A 20,541-nucleotide genomic window follows, 5' to 3' on the forward strand; every position below is an offset into this window, starting at 1 on the left:
TAATATTGTTCTTTATGTGTTTTATGCAGGAATTACTGAAGCAACAAGATCATAATGTGATTGTACTCGTCGAATTTGCTCTCGCGCTTATGACGATCCTAGATCAGATCAATAGAGATTCTTTCCAGAGATTCAAATTGAGAATAGGTAAGAATGGAAAATCATTACATATAATAACAGATGAAATAAGATATGTCAAAACTTGTTAATTTGTCCCTTTAATTCTGTGAAATAACTAAACGATCAAATATTTTTTATCGCAGGCTTAAACCACGGTCCGGTGATAGCTGGCGTTGTAGGCGCTCAGAAGCCGCAGTATGACATTTGGGGAAATACGGTGAACGTGGCTTCCAGGATGGACAGTTGCGGTGAGATGGGCAAGCTTCAAGTCACCGAGGACACTGCCAAGATCCTCATCGATGCCGGATATGAGCTTGTCTGCCGAGGGCCGACATACGTGAAGGGCAAGGGAACCCTTACCACGTACTTCGTGAAGACACCTTTTGACGACAAGGGTGATAGCTATTAGCAGTGAATTTATCGAATTCATTAAAACGATTTAGATAATCAAACTTTATCTCGTAATCGGAAAAGACTTTTAATTCTCCACGACATTATCGATCCTTATACGAAAAATCGAAGCACGAAACGTTGCAGGAAACAAATTTTCGTTTAAGCGGATAAAGAAGATGCATTGTCGAAAAGGTGATTTCAGAATTTTAACGATCTTTATCAGTAATATAAGATACTCATGAATATTTATTTATTTAACTCATAAATAAGATCTTAACTTCGCGCGAACAAATGGAAGTTACATTTTTTAAATTTATCATAAAAATTGAAATATATTCACAATGTATTTACTATAATAATAATTCCATTCTTTGTTGTTTGTTATATATATTAAAGGAATAATCAAATATACATTAGAGGAATGAATAATCGACACGTGTTTGATGAGAATGCGAATGTTCAGATTGCACTAAACTCTCGATGTTTCATTGCATTTAAAAAAACCGAGGAAACGGGATAAATATTCATATTCAATAGTTTCAAAAATAAAAACAATTTTATACCTATATCACAGACAAATGATATAATTTTACATATACGTTTTTTTACATGTTTTTTTTAAGATATCCCAAAATTGTTGCAAAAACATTTCAAACACCGACTCAATCCAGTTTTTGATTTATGACAAGTGATTGTATGTATCGTTACGTCGTACCTGTCCAAGTAGATTATCTGTATATACATATACGCATATCTTCTTCATAACATCTTGGCAGATGCGTTGATTGACACAATTGAGCCTCGATATAGCTCATGCTCATGGATTCTCATGGGAAAGTAAATATAATCATATTATATAATTGTTTCCCGTTGCTTTCCGTGTTCCATATTCAGCCGCCCATCGTGGGAGCTGTTGCTGTTGTGCTTTACGTAGATTACGAATTTAATTCGTTTATGGGATGAGAGATCAAATCCAAGATTCAATAACGAATCCGTCGTTCTCATAGAGCCGCGGCGTCCCATATATTAATCATAAGTGTGTAAATATAATATATATATATATATATATCCGTCAAAATTTATTTGTCGCAGCGAAAAGAATTAATCATTTAAGTATGTATATATGTATGTGTTTTTGAGAGCTGCGATAAATTTTGACGGATAATTTCCACCAAGAAAAGCAACATAAGCTCTTCACTCAATCACCCTGATATTCGATGTACGATATTGCTTTACACGGCCGATATATTTATTGTCTTCCATCACAATCTGAAAATATTATGAATATGATTATAAATAAAAGTACGATGGTAAAGTTCACTCCAATTATGTTGTTACCATTGTTACCATCTCTTAGAGATACATAAGTTCTGTTTTCTAGAATGTTATAAATGTTAATTTTTGTGATGTAATTTATAGACAATCAGAGTGTTTTTAATTAAATAATTATAAGCTTGTATCAAATAGAGGCTTCCGGAGAAATGTCGCGATCACGGGATCAGCGCGCTGAGGATGTACCGGAAAGTTAGCGGTATTCCGGTATAGGCCCCTTTGAGCGTTTAGTTCAAACTATGCCGAACAATGATTTTTATATAATTTTTGCATTGCAATTGCAATCGATTGAAGTAATAAGCTTCTAAATGAAGTTTCTCTGAAAATAAAGGAAGAAAAAGAGATGTAAAAAAAACGACAACAAGATTGAAACATGGTTTTCTAATATCAGGTGTATAGAAACAATGAGATTACGTAGGAGCAAAATAGATAAAAAAATTTTTACAGTAATATATATAAGTTCATGATTTACGCGTAGCATGAGCCTTGATTCTGCAAGCACCACTCAGGTTCCAAAGTGTCCGCGTAGATTTTTTGTTCAATGAATCTCTCGCGTTGCCTCAACATTCTCTGTTCGGCGTGATGCCACTTGGAATCCGGCTCGCTCCACAATCTCTCAGCCATTGCGGCCGATCTTGGCCACAATCTCGAGTCGGTATTCGCGCTGTCCGCCTGTTCGGTCCAAAGCGCTGCTTCTCCACCTGTAAAACAAATATATAATACATAGCAAATTACTTGATCAATCAAATTGTAATTGTTTAGCGTATCAATGTTATAAACTGGATGTTAACGAATGTATAAGTCGAACAAATGTATATACCTTACATTTTTCTATTAAATTTATTTTAATCAACAAATCTTAATAATCCTATATTATAATCTCTGTATCGCTATACCTCAAATATAAATGTATTTTTTTCTTTTTACGTACTGGAGAAAATACAAACAATTTTTATTTGTGCAACAATAACTTTAACGCGTTCTTTATTTAATATCTTAACGTTATCTAATGTATAACGCACAGTTCGGAAAGTACTAATAATATTTTAACAAAGAATTTACCTAGAATAAGGTGCTTCTTATTTCCGTATCCTTGTTTTTTGACCATGTCTAACGGGGAATTGTCGTAGATCTTTTGCCAACCCTTGTACGGCGCGCACCAATTGTTACCCTCACCTACCCACGCTCCAAATCTACGAAGAGAGAAAAATATAATTAATATTTAGTCTTAAAAAGATTTAGGATGTCTTCATATAATATATTTAGCGTGAGCGATAATTATTAAGTCTACAAACAGTCAAATATTTAATATACTCCTGGTGAAAATTTTTCTTATAGAATCTGAGGAATCTTAAAAAAAAATTTAATGTATTTTAAAAATTTTTATAAATATAAAATGTAATTTTTTAAATATTATAAGATATTATAAAATTTTCTCACCCACAGTCAAGGTACAAAGCGTCGTAATTTGAGAAAATAATCTTGAAGTTGTTTTGCAACAGTCTGCCGATAGTTAAGTCGAAACCAGTTGTCCAAATCTGAATAATATATTTCGCAGGATCCAGATGTTTAAGGTTCTCCTCGCTCGTTAATCCACTGGTCCACAGGACGGCCGGAATATCCTTACCACCGTTGGCAATCTTCAGCTTCTCCATAGCTCTCTCCTGGAAGTAGTCCCACAATAGGTAGAAGCTGCTTTCGCTAAGATCCCATCCCTTCTTTTGCATCCAATCGGTGATAATTTTTTGGGATCTCCAACAGTTGACGTTTACTTCGTCACCGCCCATGTGGAAGATGTCCGGCTGTTGGAAATCTTCTATCATATCCTTGTAAATTCCTTCGAGGACCTCGTACATCTTCTCGCTGGTGGGATTCAGCTGACCGCATGGCGGCTCCACGCAAAAGTCCTTCCAGGGTTCGGCTTTGAAGCAAACTGTCGCATTGTCGCCAACCTATTCGTTAACATATAATACCGTAGATTAAAGCAAAAAAAAATATAAGAAATAAAGAAAAATGGTAGATACAATTTATGGAAATAATACATAAATTATACTTGATATAATTCCACATCATATCTATAGATATACATTTTAATTTCCTAACTTAAAGTTTTTTAAATTTATTAATTATTACTCTCAGTTATTATTCTTCTTAGTTATTACGATAATTAACAACTTAATTTTTAATTAAAAAAATATGAAAGTTAAGGCTAATCCGTCGAAACATTTTTAATAAATAAAATTCTTCTAGGAAAAGATTTTTTTAAGTTTTCACAATGCGATTTGACTTATCTACTTTTGTATAATCTACGGTGAACAAAATTTTTCCTAATACCTCATAGTATCTTTAAGAATTTTTCATATTTAATTTTTTTTTATAAAGGTGTCTAAAAAAATATATTTTCTTCAAAATATTTTTTAGCGAATAATTGTTAATGCAAATACAGATGTTAACTTCCAAACAAGAGTACGAACAATTTAAGAAGAATTAATATACGATTAATCAAATAAATGCAATTAAAAAACAGTTGAACAAACCCCTGTTTTCTTTTACGCTTGTATTGACTATGTAAATTTTTAATATTTTTTATATTATCAAGAAAAACATCGTTTTTGGACAGTTATAAATGAATTGTGAATTTATATTGTACGTTTAATTTTAGTCATCGTAAAATTGTTCTAAATATATATATTAATACTCTCTTTATGGTAATGAGGACGTCTCTCACAATGACTTTCATTCGCCGTGTAAGCAAACCATACATCACGTCACACTTATCATCTATCATTTCAAGTCACATTTACTTGCTAATAACGCAGAAAGTTATTACTCACCCACTGCCAGCCTTCGCCAACGTGCGCAGGTGCATCAAACTCCGGCAGGACCCTGACACCGCGAACCAAGGCGTAATCGACGATCTCCCTGATCATCTCGGGGGTGTAAATTTTGGTCGGCGTGTAGCTGCCGTACTTGACGAAGTCGGGCCACGTCCTGCTGACGTAGGGGAAACTCTGGGAATCGGTGATGTGCCAGTGGAACGTGTTCAGCTTGGACATGGCTATACCGTCGATCGTCCGGAGAATCGTCTCCTTGTCGACATAGTTTCGGCTAGTGTCTAAAAGGATGCCACGATAGGGATACTTCGGACCATCCACGATGTACGCATCGGTGGCTACTTGAATCTTATTGCGCAAGTCGTCGAAGACGATCAGTTGGCTGAGGGTCTCCATTGCGTATCGAGCTCCGAAGTACGTCTTCGCCGTGATATAGGCTTCCACCTAAGAATTATTTTAAAAGTTTTAGTAAACTGCGGCTATATTAAAAATGAATCTCGACGTTTTAATTTTGGACGGTGATAGGATAAAAAGTCGGAAATCGAACAAAGAAAGAGAATTAAAAAGAATAAGGAAAGATCTCAGATAGGTAATAAATTATACGGGAGTAAATTATATAAAAGATATGGAAATGTACGCTCAGGAAAGGAGTACAAAGAGACAAATTGAGAGGTAGGAATAAAAGTATCGGGATTTGAAAAAATAGAGGAAAAGAATTAGGATAATAAATTGGCAAAAATATATTTTGAAAAATAAGAAGAAAATTAAGGGAGAACAAAACCGCGAGTCGGATTAAAGCTAGAATAAGTTTAGATTAAGTTAATTGCAAGAATGTACGCAATTGTAACATTAAGGGAAACAATAAATATACATACAAATATATAATATGATATAAAATTAAATTTGAATATATAATCGTTTAGATTATATATTCGCGCCGCGAAAAGTTTTAATGATCACAATTTATATCTAACTAACGCGTCATTAACGAATTAGGAAGACCGTGTGATCATTAATGAAGGTCAGCATGAAACTCTAACAATGAAACATGATGAAACATGATATCTATGTACAATATACAGTATGTACAATATACATGTACATGCTGTGGATATATGTACTTCTCCTAAAAGTATGAACAATAAAATAATCGCTTTTTACATCCAAGCATCTGTAATATATATCTGTCCCAGCGATTACAAAATGACATACTATAATTAAAATAATGAAATTATTAACTCGAATTAGCTTAGACGGCAAACATCATATAATAGCAGTGTCTATGTGTCTTATGATCTTTAATATGTCTCAAGACAAAAGAGATTTTATTTTTTGGATATTCAAATTATCCCTAAAATTTTGACGCAAATATTTTTAGCTCTCATTTATCTTAAGCCTTTTATTATTCTCGTTAAAAAAACGCATAACAGTTCTATTCTTGATGTTCATACATAAATATGATATTTACTATTTTGAATCAATTAAGTAGTTGAGACTCACGGAAACCAGTCGTTAATTTATCAAGAACCCAAATGTAAATTTATTCAACATCGCGTTTCTTGTTCTTTTTTTCTTTGTTACAGCTTACCTGTTGATCGACCATAGACACACGGAGAGTGTAACTCTCGTTCGTTTCCAAGGTCAGCTTGACATTACTGAGATCGAGTCCTTCCGCAAAGCGTATCACTAACCCGGTCCCGCCAGCATTCAAAGATACAGGACCACTGAGCTTCCTCGCGGTGTCTTTCATACGAACGACGTTCCTCTGAAGAAGATTTCCCACCGCCGTCTGGGTGGAAATTCCGACGAGCGCAATGTTCTCAGGATTAAGCTGCACCACGGTCTTACCAACGGACATATGTCCCGTCGGCATCGGCCACAGAGTGCCACCTTGGCCGCAGGACAATTGGCACACGCTAAGAGCGGCCGGGTTGGTGTCCTGTTCCGTGATCAAGATCTTCTTGCACAGACCGCCATCGCACTTGTAGTGCCAAGGAGATCTGCGATTTAAAGAAGGCAGATTGGTAATTTTTACCAGATGCCTCGAGCAATATTTCTCTTTCTTACTTTTGCCGCTTTACTTTTGTCAGATGCTCATTTTTGTTTACGAAAATATATGTTAAATATATATTGCAAAATTTCAAACGGTATTTTAGTCTTTATTTTTATTAAATTAAAATTTCGCATTATCTTTTTAATTACTGATTTTATTATCCACGCGTAAATGCAATTCTTTGACGTGACTGTATGAGAGTCTTTTTCTTATTAACGCATAACTATAATATATATAGGACATAATTATTCAATCATCTCTCTTTACTCGCGCTCTTTACTCTACTATCAATCTCATAGACATTTCTCGATCTAAAGAGAGAAGATCGTCTACAGTAACGTGCAAGTATTTAAATCCCGTTGTGAAATTCTAATGTAGGTCTTTAAACCGCTAAATATAAATACGATAAAAGGTATGATTGTACATTCTCATTCGATATTCGCAAAACAAAACTCACATCTTTAAACACGAAAGAATCGTAATGTAACGGTGCGTGACTATACTGTTATATATTTTAGTCATTTTTAGTCGACTTGTGAACAACAACTGATAGTTTTCGATCAAATAGCGCTATTTATATTTTATAATAATACAAAAATATTTTCCCTCATATTTAAGAGCTACATAATATAATTTTATATTATTAAATTATGGATAAAATCCTGAAGTTCCGGGATTTCAGAATCAAACTTCGAAAAAATAATCCTTGTGCTTAATTATATTTTATTATATGTCTAAAGTTTTAATAAAGAAAAAAAAAGTTTTAATAAAGAAGACGCGTGACTCTCTTTCATAAATTTAAGAAAATATAAAATTATATATTTTTTTACAATGTTTTGATTAAATGTTTCCGATTTTATCGGAAGACAAAAATTCTTATCATTTAGGAAAAGAAGCAGCTGCAGATTATATCTGTTTTATTACGGTTCACCGTTATGACGATGCTGTAGTGAAAGGATTATTCTAAGTAGACGTTCGCACGATATTGCTGTATATTCGAATCCGAGAAGTGCGAGAAACAGCAGAAACTCAATAATTTTCTAAATATCTTCGAACTTCGATCGGGAAGACGTCGGAGCGATCGGTGCGGTCTATTTCTCAATGAATCCCACCCACTTGTTGCTTTCACCGTGTACCACGTGAATTACCTTTCTATTTAAAACTAACATTCACGCAATAGCGGATAGCGATCCAGCGCGCTATCACTTGACCGCTTTCAAAACGTGTACACACATACACGATATATAGCGTGCTGATTCAGCCACGTGAAAAACAATTAATGATAATGACTCAAAAATATAATACGATAAGAGCGCATTCGACGCTGAAAATTGAAAAAGACTGACGTATATATCGACGAACCAAAATTCAAACGTCAAAATCTAAATCTATCTATCTATCAGAATTACACGGCCGGTCTTCAAGTATCGCTTTTTGTACCAAAAGTGTGCGAATGACTTCTAAAGTGACCTCTAAAGTGACAATCGAGCGGCATTTTTCCGTATCTACGATATCGAGCATTAAGTTCGAAATTATAAACGCGACTAATCTCTTAGTTATATACTCACGTGAACACCTCGGCCTGATTGGCGCCGTATTGCAGCGCGAGAACGAAGATCAGTAGCGCGAACATGCTTAAAGTGATCGCCAGGGCTACTGGCAGTCGAACGCTCGATTGTCGCCCGTAGAATGATTTTATCCTTCGCCGGCTTCGCCTAAAGATCGTGCTCATACCGTGTTTGCGAAGTAGAGGGGAAAGAATCTATAGTGGGGCGAAAGCGCAATGTCGATCTTTAGCGTGCGAAAAATGGTAAACGCGCGTAGAACGCAAATTATTTCACTGCATCAGAACAAAGTCTATGAAAACTGCAGTAAATAAATAAATATATATATATATACATATATATATGCATATATACATATGTATGTGTGCGTATATAAACACACACACAACATGCACACACATAGATAAATCGCAAAATAAAATTTATTCGCAAGCCGAAAGCCATTGATATTTTATATCGATATATAAAAATTATATCGGATCGCATCTAATAAAATGTTTTCGTTATGTCTTCTATCATAATAAAAACATTATATAATTATTTTTAGCACACTAAATAATATTTTGTATTTTGGCGCATTGACATTTATATTATCTATATATGCATCTAAAATTATAAATCCCTTTTTTTTCTCTGCAGCTTTCCAAATTACTGCATCATTAATCTGCAATATAATACACGTAACACACGTGATATACGTAATTAAAAGTAAATGTCAAATATTCACTCAGCTGTTTGCCGTTGACAAAATATTTGCGCGAAATATAAATGTGTTGGCACGATGATTTCGTACGCCTTATGTCAAAGTTATACCACTTGGAGTAACGCGAAGCGTTTATAGCTGCGATTGTTGGCCACTTTCAACACAAACTGTATTGTTATAATCGTCAAAACGTTAGTTGTAAAATAAGTAATATACTTGTTTTATGACTAACCATGCACTAACCATGTCGCACTCGACATCGATAGATAATTATTATCATATCTTAGTATACGATTTTCTTGATTACTCCCCTCCCATTTCTCTTAAATTTTGACAATTAATCTCCAAGTAATATTGTTTTTTTTAAATCTCAACCACGTTAATCGATTTATTTATAATAATCACATTTTTGCAAATCAATTGCAGCATATTTCTTAATTCGCCATTAACATGTTGATCGAAAAATAATTTCACATACACAATGAAAGCATAATATACAAGTGTTTTAATACAAGCGATAGCGATGCTTTCAAAATTTGCACAAGTGTCGATTTAATTAGTGCAAGTTAGGTTAGCCGGAATGCAAAACATAAAAATGTCAACTTTTGCATTCTTAGTTAATTTTATTTAATTTTTAGAAAATTGCATTGATATTTATAATATAGATATATACAAGAAAATAATATTAAGTGTCATGCTTAGGAAGTATGTTCTTTAATAAATAGAGGTTATCAAGACAACATAAATTGCACATCATGTGGCAGCGTTCGCAAAGAAACATTTCTGTGAAATTCTTGGTCCTTGAAGCTAGGTTGTCCCCTATTCGTCTCCGCGAATAGCTCTGTATTTCGTCAGTTCGTTCGGGAAAACTCGATTCAACTCCACCAGCATGTTCGCCTTGAATTTCCTATAGGCATCAATTTTTCCCTTCACCTGTTCATTCTTCGTCAGGGCCTTCTCTATACAGTCTTTGGTATACAACTGAGGATTTCTCCCTTGGTCGATATAACTGAAACGAATGTTTTTGTAACAACAGCTTCGTTAGCTGGATGACATCGATTATAACACCATGTGTTATCAGACTTACTCGAATACTTCCAGCGGCACGTGAACATCTTGCACCTGAGACTTCAGCTTGTCAATTTCCTGTAGGCCATTGACTAAACCTTGACTGTAAAGAAAAAAAAAATCTGTCAATTTCCCAGATCAGGAATATTTCATGATTATAATTTATAACTCTAAGCATCGATTGATTTTACGTAAATCAATGTTCGTTATCTACAAATCTTGGAACAGCACTGCGCCAGATGTATTTTCAACAAGTTTCATATTTCAGGTGATATTGATTACAATTTACGGCTATACAAATATGAAGTCTCGGATGATTGAATAATTTATGTCAAGAGAACAATAAAACAATATTGTACTTTCCAAGTTTACTGTGCTTTCCGTGAAGAGCTTTCTGATGGAACACATTAAAGATCTCTGTTAAGTTAATCTCATTAATTGCTATAGAATTGTATAAAAGTGCGCGTCGAAAAGATACACGCAACAATTTATTATTGCTCAATCGTGGTATGTGTAACGCGCGTTGTCGCACTGCTGAGAGGTTAATTTAATAAGGATAACATCTCCACGCGTGAATACGCGAACGTACGCACGTTGCACGAGTACTCACATCTTCTGATTCAGTACGTTTTGCCCTTGAGGTTGAAAATCGCTCACTATAATGCGTATCTGCCGTACGTTCTCGATGAAGAGTTCCAACTGAGCCTCCAGATTCTCCAAGGCGGACGCCATTTTTGTTTACAACCGCTGCGCTGCCGTGCCGTCGCTGGTCGCGCTGACGTAGCTGCTCGGCACCAGAGGGATCCTCTCTGGAATTATCATAAAATTACCGACAGATCAGCTGGTAATAGCAGAGAGGATCCTCTCTGGTAATAGATCGATCGTTGGTGACGAAGTTTAGAGAATATTAAATATATGTATGTATAAAAAACGAAATTTTGACAAAGTTTTTAAATTAAGCATTATTTCCAATACACATATATTAGAAATTAACAAATAAATATTTTTGAGATTAGCTTATAATTATATGGTTTATATTATATAATTATTTAAAATATTATAAGTAATTATATAATCGAACTGAAAATAATATTATAAAATATTATAAAAATATGCTTCAAATTATATTATATATATATATTTCATACACGTTTGTCATATTATTAAAACGATTATTTTATTTATAAAAAATTAATATACAAATATCTACGATATGTATTTTTTTAGCATGCGATAGAAACTAAAAACTAGAAGATTAAAATATAATGCATGAAAACGATCTCATTTCCCTTCCTCCGTTTCTCTTGGAAGAAGCGAAAATTGCATTAATTTCTATATGGCGTTAAAAAAATATATATAATATGACTTGAAAAAATGAGTACATTTCAATTACAAGTCATGTAAGTTTCGCGTGTGCATCGTATAAATTTACATTTCTTTTTTAATGCGTAAATGCCGTAAATTATATCGTTCTAGATAGACGGCCCGCACGTGTTTCGGCATACACATTGCCATGCAGTAACGAAAATCTGAACTGATCTGAACTATTTTCCATATTACTAGATTTTCAATACTGGCAGTGTATATCGGAATGTAATCTGGGTTGTTACAATAAAATTGAGACTAACGAGATCGGTCCTTGCGATAATTAAATCTTCGCGCTGTCGTTGTCTTTCCCGCCAGCGAGTTTCTTTTGTTTCCGCGTATGTCCGCACATACACATACATACGCGCGCACACAACAGTGGTAGCCGTGGTAGAAGATTATTCGGTTATTGTCCTTCGGTGTTCGCCCGCGCCGATCTGTAGGGACGATCGATCTATCCTCCGTGATTGATGTAATTTAGGACATTTCGTTGTGTAAGTAGAGCTTGCGTCCTGCGACCCTTGCATCACTAATCGTGCCGGATACATCTCAATTATTCGCCTATTTCTGTCTCTGAGGTATCTAAAAGGTTCCGTAAGTTACTCAAGCTCTTCTCGTGTATCGCATCGAGGGAGAGAGAAATCGCGTACTTTGCATTACGCAAATAAACATGTTGTGTATGCGGTGCTCTTACGTTCAGCGGTCGGAATATCAAATTCCGTTTTAAGAAGTGGCATATCTTCGTTCGTACGTTTAACAGCACAATTCGATATTCCTTGAAAGAGCGAGAAAATCAGTGAATCCGTATCGCCACGATATCTTGCGTGTTGCACCGTGATTGGACGTAACAACTAACAACTACCTGTATACGTTGTTAATTGTCACTCCAAAAGGTCTTTGTGTGGTGACCCCTACGAGTATTGCATTATCCAATTTTTGGAAAGTTTGCGAAAAGAATTATAGAGCGAGTAATACAAAAAAAGGATAGGGAAGATTAAGAGGAAAGATAAGAGGATTGTCTAAAATTTGGCGGAATTATATATCTTTTTCTGAAAGATTAAAAGGAAATAAAATAGAAGGCACTTAACCCTAGGTATACAGTTTTTTTTTTTGACGACGTATACATATTACATACTGGGGTCCCGGGGACTTCATCCATATTTATTACTGTAACTCTAATAAAAATGGACATATTTCAATTAATTTTTTTTCAATCGATAGAGAATTGACCAAGAAATAAGCCCATAATGTTTAACAGTCGATAGAATTAAGGAGCTCCAAGATACACGAGTTTAAAGAAAAAGGAAAGTTCAAAAACGCGAAAAAAATCTCAATTTAATACCTTTTTTCAAAAAATCATATCTCTTTTGTTTATAGACCGATTTGAAAAATCCTTGAAAATTCTGAAAGGGCATACTTGAAATAGTAGCAAAAAAATTTGGCGATCCGATATTTTAATTTTTTAACAAAATTGCAAGCAGTCCCGGGGACCCCATGCTCACTAACTGTTCACTGCTCAGTTGTTGAGCGACAATTGCCGCGCGTTAACACATCTTTCTACTGAGGAGATCCCAAACTTTTTTTTATGTCAATATCCCAAATCCCTCTCCTTCCAATTTCAGAAAAGTCAAACCAAAAAGTTTCTCAGGGACCCCAGTGTATATCTAGGATTAAATATCCTTCACCCAAAGGGTAACTCATAAAAAAACATGTTTTCCCCACAGAACAAACAATATAATATGATATTCATATCATGAATATTTGTATTCATAATTAAAAAATGTCATATTTAATAAACACGAACCAACAGTGGCACTACTCATCAATATTATTTAATAATTTTCCACTCAACAATATAAGTATTATATATGACATATGTTGTGTGTAACAGTTATATTGTTGAATAGGAAATTATATGATATTATTCTAATGTTATTTTTAGTTGGTGTTTATGTCAGAGTTCTGTTACTGTAAGACATTCGTGAAATTGTTTTTTATTTACGTGTCTAATTTATGGATAGATGACCAGAAAATCTATATATAATTACCCCTAAATTTAAAATTATATAATATATATATTATATTTAATATATATAATATATAATATAAAAAAAATTATGTAATATATTTTTTAAATTTAAGTTTATAATATAATACAAAAGTTTAATTTATAAATTTAATTTATATAGTACATAATTTCTCTTTTTCAGCGTGGATAAGCTATTATGAAAAAATTATCGTCAACTACGACAACGGCGTCGACGACAACAGCGTCGCCGACAACAACATCGCCGACAACAAGGGCGTCGACGGTCAAATTGTCAGCGCCAAAGATGAAGATACCATCGAGGATGACAATATCAACAACTGCTGATATGACGCCATTGACAGTAACGGCAGTGTCTCCATCAATGTTGTCCACAACGTCTACCTCAGCATGGGCACTAGAATCAAGGATCATACCACCTATACTACCGATACCACCTATACCACCATCATCACGGCCCATACCGCCCATATCAGAATTTAACTGGATCACAGAACCACCGATGTCTACATGTTCCTCAATGCCTTCCGTCAAATCAATGAAACTGATGGTGTCCACGACAACAGCATCAGGGATGCAGTTGAAGGTAGCGTCGACGATGGTGCCTGCGTCAACAATGACGGTATCGACGGTGTCAACGATAACGACGCCGACGACAACTGTGTCAAGGAAGACTGTATTGCCAATAACAATGTCAATGGTAATACCTGCGTCAACGACCACATCAATAACGACTGCATTAACAACAGGAATGCCTATGGCATCAACGACCATGAAACTGACTAAAATGCCTGCGTCAACAATGATAGCATCGACCATGATGATGTCGACAGCAACAGCGGCGTCGACGACAACGGTGTCAAAAATGATAGAAAACAACGGAAATGTTATCAACGGCAATAACAACGGTACCGGCGGTGATGCCTGCGTCAACAACAATGATGGTATCAATGACAACAACGGCGTCGAAAAGAGTATCAAACAAGAGGAAAAAGTCGACATCAACTGCATTGGCAATAATAGCAATGTCGGCGGTAATACCTGCGCCAACGACAATGACCGCGTGAACCGCATTGCCTACGTTAATGACAACGCCGGTGCCATCGGGTACAACAATGTCAACAATACGACCGTCGTACCTGCGACGACAATGGCTGCCCAGACCCTAATTACAATACATGTAAGTGTAAAAGTTTTATATACATAAGTCACTTTGGACGCTCACCCTGTAAGTGTCATTTTGTCGTTATCGCTCATTATACAAGGAAGAAAATGTATCTTACAACGCGTGAGCGCTCAAAGCAAGCCGTATCTAGTGTTGCTATTTAGAGATAATTTAAATCTATTTTTCTTTGTAACAGAATTTATGGCAAGATTAAATAAATATTAATTAAATCAGATTGAATTATAAAAAATTTTTTTTAATATAAAGATTCGAATTTAATATTATAGAATCGATATACTTTTTTAAATATATTAAATAATTGTTATTTGCAAAGTTTAGACATTTTTAGACCGGACATTCTTTAGATCTGCAAGGGAGAATAATAGGAAATGAAAATCAATCGCAATATACAGCTTCCTATGAATTGATTGTATAAATATAGTATTTGAAATTTTATTTGTAAATGTGTAAATATTTTAGCGTGCTCAATTTCGTTATTAATTTTTTATACACAAGTATATTTACATGTTTTTTACATTTATTTTTTACATTTCAGAGAGAAGAATTAGATGCCCTCGTACAAAATGCCGTCAGGACCGCTCTAAGAGAACGAAATCAACGAGAGCGTGATAGAGGTGGTAGAACAGAAATACAGAGAAGAGGAAGAGGTGTAGAAAGAGGAAGAGGCGTAGAAAGAGGAAGAGGACGAGGTGAAAGAAGTGGAACAGAAATACAGAGAAGAGACGAAGAAAGAGAAATACGAGGAAGGGGAAGAGGAAGAGGAAGATACGGATACAGAAACTGGTGTACAAGAAGAAACTGGCATACAAGGAGGAACTATACATACACACACCAGAGTATTGTAATGCATTTTTATAACTAAATATATATGAAAACACATACGTAAAATATATATACCTATATATAATATGATAAAAGTTACGCAAATTAATAATAATTTTAATTTGAGATATAACATATATTATGTTTTATAACTAAATTTGAAGATTACATATGATATACATGATAAAAGTGATTACAAATTAATAATTAATTTTTTTTTTTACTTGAGATACGATATATGTCTTATAAATTTAAAGATGACAAAATGAACATATATATAATAAAAGTTAATATAGACGTCTTAAAGACGTCTTTCAGTAAATCTTTTTGGACGTCTTAAAGACGTCTTAAAGACGTCTTTCAGTAAATCTTTTTGGACGTCCGAAACATTTTAAGACGTCTTTTAGTCGTCTTTAAGACGTCTTATTGTTCACTGGGAAGTTAATAATTTTTTATTTGAAGATTTGATTTTTTATTTCTACAACATAGAAGAGATACAACATATATAATTAAATATATGTGAAGATAATATAAAATACATATAATACATAAAACATATCTAATCGACATTCATGTAAGCATATAATAAAAGCAATACAAAATTTTTAACTTAATTTTTTATTTATTTTTGTATTTTCTCTCTTTCTCTAGATATATATAAAATCTTATAGTGCTGCGTTTTGACTTCAAGCTGATAGCATAAAAAATTCTTATTAGTTAAAGACCTGTCTTTTGGGTAGTTCACGATTTGTATTAATTACAATTTCACATAATAACTTACATTGATTTTAATTAAAATTTTAAAAGTAAAAAAGTATTGTATTATAAACTTGAAAAATGTCGGTAGTAAAATTTATTAATTGGTTTATTGATAATGTAAATATGATATATATTTATATAATGATAACATGACATTTATTAATTATTTTAATAATCATATTTATATTTATCAACAGTCAATAATATCGAAATTTTTTAATTCTGGGATTCTCTTGATAGTCATGAAAATTTGTCCAGAAAAGAAGAGCCGACGGTTTTTAATAATATACTCGTCGATATCACGAGATGTTACATTTTTGCGAATATCTCTCCCAACGAATGTGATGACATTACCATCGGTATCATCGTATCTTCGTGCTCCGTCCGTGCTGCTCCGTGCAGAAAGAATGGCAAAAGACAGAAAATGCAATGGCCGCCTAGAACACGTCCGGGCTGACGCAAGCTGACGTGTCGTGGAACCTTTTCGCCGTCCGAAATTTTATTCGCAGTTAGATATGATTACGTTTAAGCGCGACAAGAAGGAGGAGGAGGACGGTAATTATGAATTAATATTCCTATCATCCGTTCTTAGCGCGAACATCGTCCGCGAGCGAAAGTTGGAAGTCGCGTATAGGTTATCGGGCAGTATCCGGACAATTGGAAGTAAACACATTTTCACAGCTGTAGCAAGTGTTATGATAAATACAGCCACAGGATTAGATATCGAGTGATTTCCCACGAGCGTAACTTTCCAAATTATACGTCTTATAAATCTCAACAAGAATTTAGCGTCGATGAACATTATTGAGCACTGACACATGTCTTTTTCTGTCACAATCAAGGCGGTGGGAATCCGTTTCAAAACCTGGAGAAGACCACCGTTCTTCAGGAGGCACGTACGTTCAACAACACGCCGGTAAATCCGAGGAAATGCGCCCACATTCTCACGAAGATTCTGTACCTGCTCAATCAGGGCGAGCAGCTGGGCACGACGGAGGCCACGGAGGCCTTCTTCGCCATGACGAAGCTGTTCCAGTCGCGCGACGTTATACTGAGACGGCTGGTCTACCTGGGCATCAAAGAGTTGAGCTCCGTGGCCGAGGACGTGATCATAGTCACGTCCAGCCTCACGAAGGACATGACGGGGAAGGAGGACCTGTACCGGGCCGCCGCCATCCGGGCGCTCTGCACCATCACCGACGGCAGCATGCTGGCGGCCATCGAGCGTTACATGAAGCAGGCGATAGTCGATCGCTCGCCGGCCGTGTCCAGCGCCGCCCTCGTCTCGTCCCTCCACCTGACGAGCGTGTCCAGCGACGTCGCGAGGAGATGGGCGAACGAGGCGCAGGAGGCGCTGAACTCCAACAACGTGATGGTCCAGTATCACGCGCTGGGTGTCCTGTACCAGGCGCGCAAGGCGGACAAGCACGCGGTGATCAAGCTGGTCGCCAAGCTCATGAAGACGAGCCCGAAGAGCCCGTACGCGGCGTGCATGCTGATCCGTATGGCGTACAAGCTGCTGGACGAGGTGGACGAGGGCGAGGAACTGATAGGCTTCATCGAGTCCTGTCTGCGTCACAAGTCCGAGATGGTGGTGTACGAGGCGGCGCACGCCCTGGTCAACCTCGGGCGAAGCGGCGCCAGGGAGATCGGACCGGCGATCAGCGTCCTGCAGCTGTTCTGCGGCTCGCCGAAGCCGGCGCTACGTTTCGCCGCGGTCAGGACTCTCAACAAGGTCGCGATGTCCCACCCGGCGGCGGTCACGGCTTGCAATCTCGATCTGGAAAATCTGATCACGGACTCGAACAGATCGATCGCCACCCTGGCGATAACCACCCTCTTGAAGACCGGAGCGGAGAGCTCCGTCGACCGTCTGATGAAGCAGATCGCCACCTTCGTGTCGGAAATCTCAGACGAATTCAAGGTCGTGGTAGTCCAAGCTATCAGGTAAGCTTCACCTTACGCGATAATTACGTGCGATAATTATTATATTATACTATTTCTTCTAAAATCTTTCTCCTTCCTCAGGGCTCTGTGTCAAAAGTTCCCCCGCAAGCACGCGGTTCTGATGAACTTTCTCTCGGCTATGCTGAGGGACGAGGGCGGGCTCGAGTACAAAGCGGCGATCGCCGACACCATTATAGCCGTGATGGAGGGGAACGCGGAAGCCAAAGAGGCGGGACTCGCGCACCTCTGCGAATTCATCGAGGATTGCGAGCACATCTCCCTCGCCGTGCGCATCTTGCATCTACTCGGCCAGGAGGGACCCACGTCGAAACAGCCGTCGAGATACATCCGCTTCATCTACAATCGCGTCATCCTCGAGAGCGCCAGCGTGCGAGCGGCGGCCGTTACCGCGCTGGCACGTTTCGCTGCCGCCTGCCCGCCCCTGCTTCCGAACGTGCTGGTGCTGCTCTCACGTTGCCAGCTGGACTCGGACGACGAGGTTCGCGATCGCGCGGCCTACTACTGCACGATTTTGCAGCAGCAACACGATCCGACTATATTGCCCCTGGTGCAGCCGCCCTCGCTGTCGGTCCCGACGTTGGAAAGGGCCTTGCGGAATTACATGCAGACACCGATGGAAGAGTCGTTCGACATTTCTCAGGTATTGTATTCTCTCCGATTTTCTGAGGCACTTGTTCATAAAAACGGAATAATTATCTTAAATTAATGTATACAAGCATCTCTTTTGTAGAAAGACAAAGAACAATATTAATAATACCTCTTCCTCTAATCATTTTTATTTATACATTTCTATTTCTCTAATAATTTCTATTTATATTTTAAGAGTCTTTGTATTCTAAGTATATTAGTGAAACGTAAATGAGAGGAGAAATAACGAGGGTAGGAAATTGGAATTATACTGTATAAATTAGTGATCTTTTATGATTACAGTAACAAGAAGCTTATACATATATATATTCTTTTTTCAGAAAATTTCCGATCGACTTAAAATTTTTTTTGTTTATTCATATATAATTATTGAATATTACAGGTACCTCCAGCTCAGACGGTGGAGGAACCCGTTCAAGTGGAAGTGCACACCACTATCAAGCAACCTCGTTTGACCAGGGAAGAAAGCTACATGGAGAAATTATCGCAGATCCCGCATTTAGCCGTGATCATACGAGACACGTCGCTCCTCAAGTCTTCGCCGGTGTTTGAATTAACGGAATCCGAAACGGAGTACAATGTCAAATGTATCAAACACACATTCCCCGAGTATCTCATTTTGCAGTTCGACTGCGTGAACACGCTGTCCGATCAACTCCTCGAAGATGTGGTAGTGGCCGTTGAACCTTCCGAAGGGTAAGTTCATTTAACGATTATATTATATCACTCCTCGCATTTTTTTTTCTGACATGATGTAACGAGCCGTTTGTTTCAGTTACTCCATTATATGCGTCGTACCGTGTCCGCGATTGCCCTACAACGAGCCGGGAACCACCTACACAGTATTAAAATATCCGGATGATATACACGCGAGTGTCGCTACCATTCCCACGACGCTTCGATTTATGGCAAGGGATTGCGATCCGACGACAGGAATACCAGACGCGGATCAAGGATACCACGACGAATATATGGTAAAAGATCCAGCTTTTTAAATGAAAGTGATGAAAAATCCTCATATAAATCTCATATATCTGTGAGCAATTCATTGACATCAAAACTTGATACTTTCCGAAATCTCATTGAGAGAAGAACACGTTTATTTATATAAATATTCGTTTTATATTAACGAAATTATTATTGCTATTCACAAAATTAATGTTATTTAACGCGATATTTTAGTTGGAAGATTTGGAAGTGACGCTAGCCGATCAAGTACGTGGCGTCGGCAACAGAGGCATGGACTTTAACACCGCTTGGGATACATACGCCGCGAAGGGATTTAACAAGCTAGAAGAGACATTCGCCTTGGGGGCCTCGGTGACGTCACTGGAAGGCGCGATTCAAAGTCTTACGGGATTCCTGGGCTTGGAAGCTGTGGAACGTAGTAACAAGGTACAGAGCGGAGCGGCCGCCCACAATCTGCTCCTAAGCGGCGTCTTCCGAGGAGGAAAGGAGGTGCTGGCGCGTGCCAGACTAGCGCTGAGTGGAACGCAAGTTACGATGCAGCTGTCCGTTCTCTGTCAAGATCCAGACGTCGCTGACCTGATAGTCTCGTCCGTAGGATAGAGTATTTCAAATGAAGGTAACGTGAGAATTTTCGCAATAGAGGAGAAATATACATATATTCGCTGACATTGCTGTAAAATAATTTTTATAATATAAGATTATCGTTATA

General features: G+C 36.9%; 5 protein-coding genes across 7 annotated transcripts in view; 3 read left to right on the forward strand and 2 right to left on the reverse strand.

The window, feature by feature from the left end:
* Positions 1 to 1,839, forward strand: part of LOC105448579 (adenylate cyclase type 2) — a 43,035-nt gene extending 41,196 nt beyond the window's left edge. For both annotated transcript variants that reach the window (XM_011687239.1, XM_011687240.1), the window contains exons 18-19: positions 30 to 147; positions 264 to 1,839. In XM_011687239.1, coding sequence (XP_011685541.1) covers positions 30 to 147; positions 264 to 529 — 384 coding nt within the window. In that variant the 3' untranslated portion in view covers positions 530 to 1,839. The remainder of the gene's footprint in view (positions 1 to 29; positions 148 to 263) is intronic.
* Positions 1,840 to 2,210: 371 nt separating this feature from the next.
* Positions 2,211 to 8,607, reverse strand: LOC105448581 (chitooligosaccharidolytic beta-N-acetylglucosaminidase). Its single transcript, XM_011687241.1, has 6 exons — positions 8,301 to 8,607; positions 6,268 to 6,679; positions 4,680 to 5,123; positions 3,286 to 3,797; positions 2,908 to 3,038; positions 2,211 to 2,546 (listed from the first exon to the last, which is right to left on the reverse strand). The coding sequence occupies exons 1-6, from the start codon at positions 8,462 to 8,464 to the stop codon at positions 2,314 to 2,316; spliced, it is 1,896 nt and encodes a 631-aa protein (XP_011685543.1). The 5' UTR covers positions 8,465 to 8,607; the 3' UTR covers positions 2,211 to 2,313.
* A 1,087-nt stretch (positions 8,608 to 9,694) lies between these two features.
* Positions 9,695 to 10,826, reverse strand: LOC105448582 (mediator of RNA polymerase II transcription subunit 10). Its single transcript, XM_011687242.1, has 3 exons — positions 10,679 to 10,826; positions 10,088 to 10,171; positions 9,695 to 10,009 (listed from the first exon to the last, which is right to left on the reverse strand). The coding sequence occupies exons 1-3, from the start codon at positions 10,798 to 10,800 to the stop codon at positions 9,820 to 9,822; spliced, it is 396 nt and encodes a 131-aa protein (XP_011685544.1). The 5' UTR covers positions 10,801 to 10,826; the 3' UTR covers positions 9,695 to 9,819.
* Positions 10,827 to 11,684: 858 nt separating this feature from the next.
* Positions 11,685 to 15,560, forward strand: LOC105448583 (mucin-2-like). 2 transcript variants are annotated; one of them, XM_011687243.1, is made up of 3 exons: positions 11,685 to 11,927; positions 13,644 to 14,660; positions 15,202 to 15,560. In XM_011687243.1, the coding sequence occupies exons 2-3, from the start codon at positions 13,659 to 13,661 to the stop codon at positions 15,526 to 15,528; spliced, it is 1,329 nt and encodes a 442-aa protein (XP_011685545.1). In that variant the 5' UTR covers positions 11,685 to 11,927; positions 13,644 to 13,658; the 3' UTR covers positions 15,529 to 15,560. The 2 variants fall into 2 exon arrangements, with proteins under 2 accessions (XP_011685545.1, XP_011685546.1); XM_011687244.1 differs by lacking the exon at positions 11,685 to 11,927 and adding an exon at positions 11,938 to 12,011.
* A 1,098-nt stretch (positions 15,561 to 16,658) lies between these two features.
* Positions 16,659 to 20,536, forward strand: LOC105448585 (coatomer subunit gamma). The gene is made up of 6 exons (XM_011687245.1): positions 16,659 to 16,802; positions 17,090 to 18,194; positions 18,276 to 18,855; positions 19,246 to 19,559; positions 19,639 to 19,837; positions 20,046 to 20,536. The coding sequence occupies exons 1-6, from the start codon at positions 16,763 to 16,765 to the stop codon at positions 20,430 to 20,432; spliced, it is 2,625 nt and encodes an 874-aa protein (XP_011685547.1). The 5' UTR covers positions 16,659 to 16,762; the 3' UTR covers positions 20,433 to 20,536.
* The last annotated feature ends 5 nt before the right edge of the window (positions 20,537 to 20,541 follow it).

Source organism: Wasmannia auropunctata, unplaced genomic scaffold (assembly GCF_000956235.1).
Source record: "Wasmannia auropunctata unplaced genomic scaffold, wasmannia.A_1.0 LD336083.1, whole genome shotgun sequence".
Taxonomy (NCBI): Eukaryota; Metazoa; Arthropoda; class Insecta; order Hymenoptera; family Formicidae; genus Wasmannia; species Wasmannia auropunctata.

Excerpts from the sequence above, each read along its gene's own strand:
- LOC105448581 (XM_011687241.1), bottom strand. The coding sequence starts at position 8,464 with ATGAGCACGATCTTTAGGCGAAGCCGGCGAAGGATAAAATCATTCTAC. Across the intron at positions 5,124-6,267 it reads TGTCTATGGTCGATCAACAG|GTGGAAGCCTATATCACGGC; the intron begins GTAAGCTGTAAC and ends AATAATTCTTAG. Across the intron at positions 3,039-3,285 it reads GCTTTGTACCTTGACTGTGG|ATTTGGAGCGTGGGTAGGTG; the intron begins GTGAGAAAATTT and ends CTCTCTTCGTAG.
- LOC105448582 (XM_011687242.1), bottom strand. The coding sequence starts at position 10,800 with ATGGCGTCCGCCTTGGAGAATCTGGAGGCTCAGTTGGAACTCTTCATC. Across the intron at positions 10,172-10,678 it reads AACGTACTGAATCAGAAGAT|TCAAGGTTTAGTCAATGGCC; the intron begins GTGAGTACTCGT and ends TTTTCTTTACAG. Across the intron at positions 10,010-10,087 it reads GTGCCGCTGGAAGTATTCGA|TTATATCGACCAAGGGAGAA; the intron begins GTAAGTCTGATA and ends CATTCGTTTCAG.
- LOC105448583 (XM_011687243.1), top strand. The coding sequence starts at position 13,659 with ATGAAAAAATTATCGTCAACTACGACAACGGCGTCGACGACAACAGCG. Across the intron at positions 14,661-15,201 it reads AGACCCTAATTACAATACAT|AGAGAAGAATTAGATGCCCT; the intron begins GTAAGTGTAAAA and ends TTTACATTTCAG.
- LOC105448585 (XM_011687245.1), top strand. The coding sequence starts at position 16,763 with ATGATTACGTTTAAGCGCGACAAGAAGGAGGAGGAGGACG. Across the intron at positions 18,195-18,275 it reads GTGGTAGTCCAAGCTATCAG|GGCTCTGTGTCAAAAGTTCC; the intron begins GTAAGCTTCACC and ends CTCCTTCCTCAG. Across the intron at positions 19,838-20,045 it reads GATACCACGACGAATATATG|TTGGAAGATTTGGAAGTGAC; the intron begins GTAAAAGATCCA and ends GCGATATTTTAG.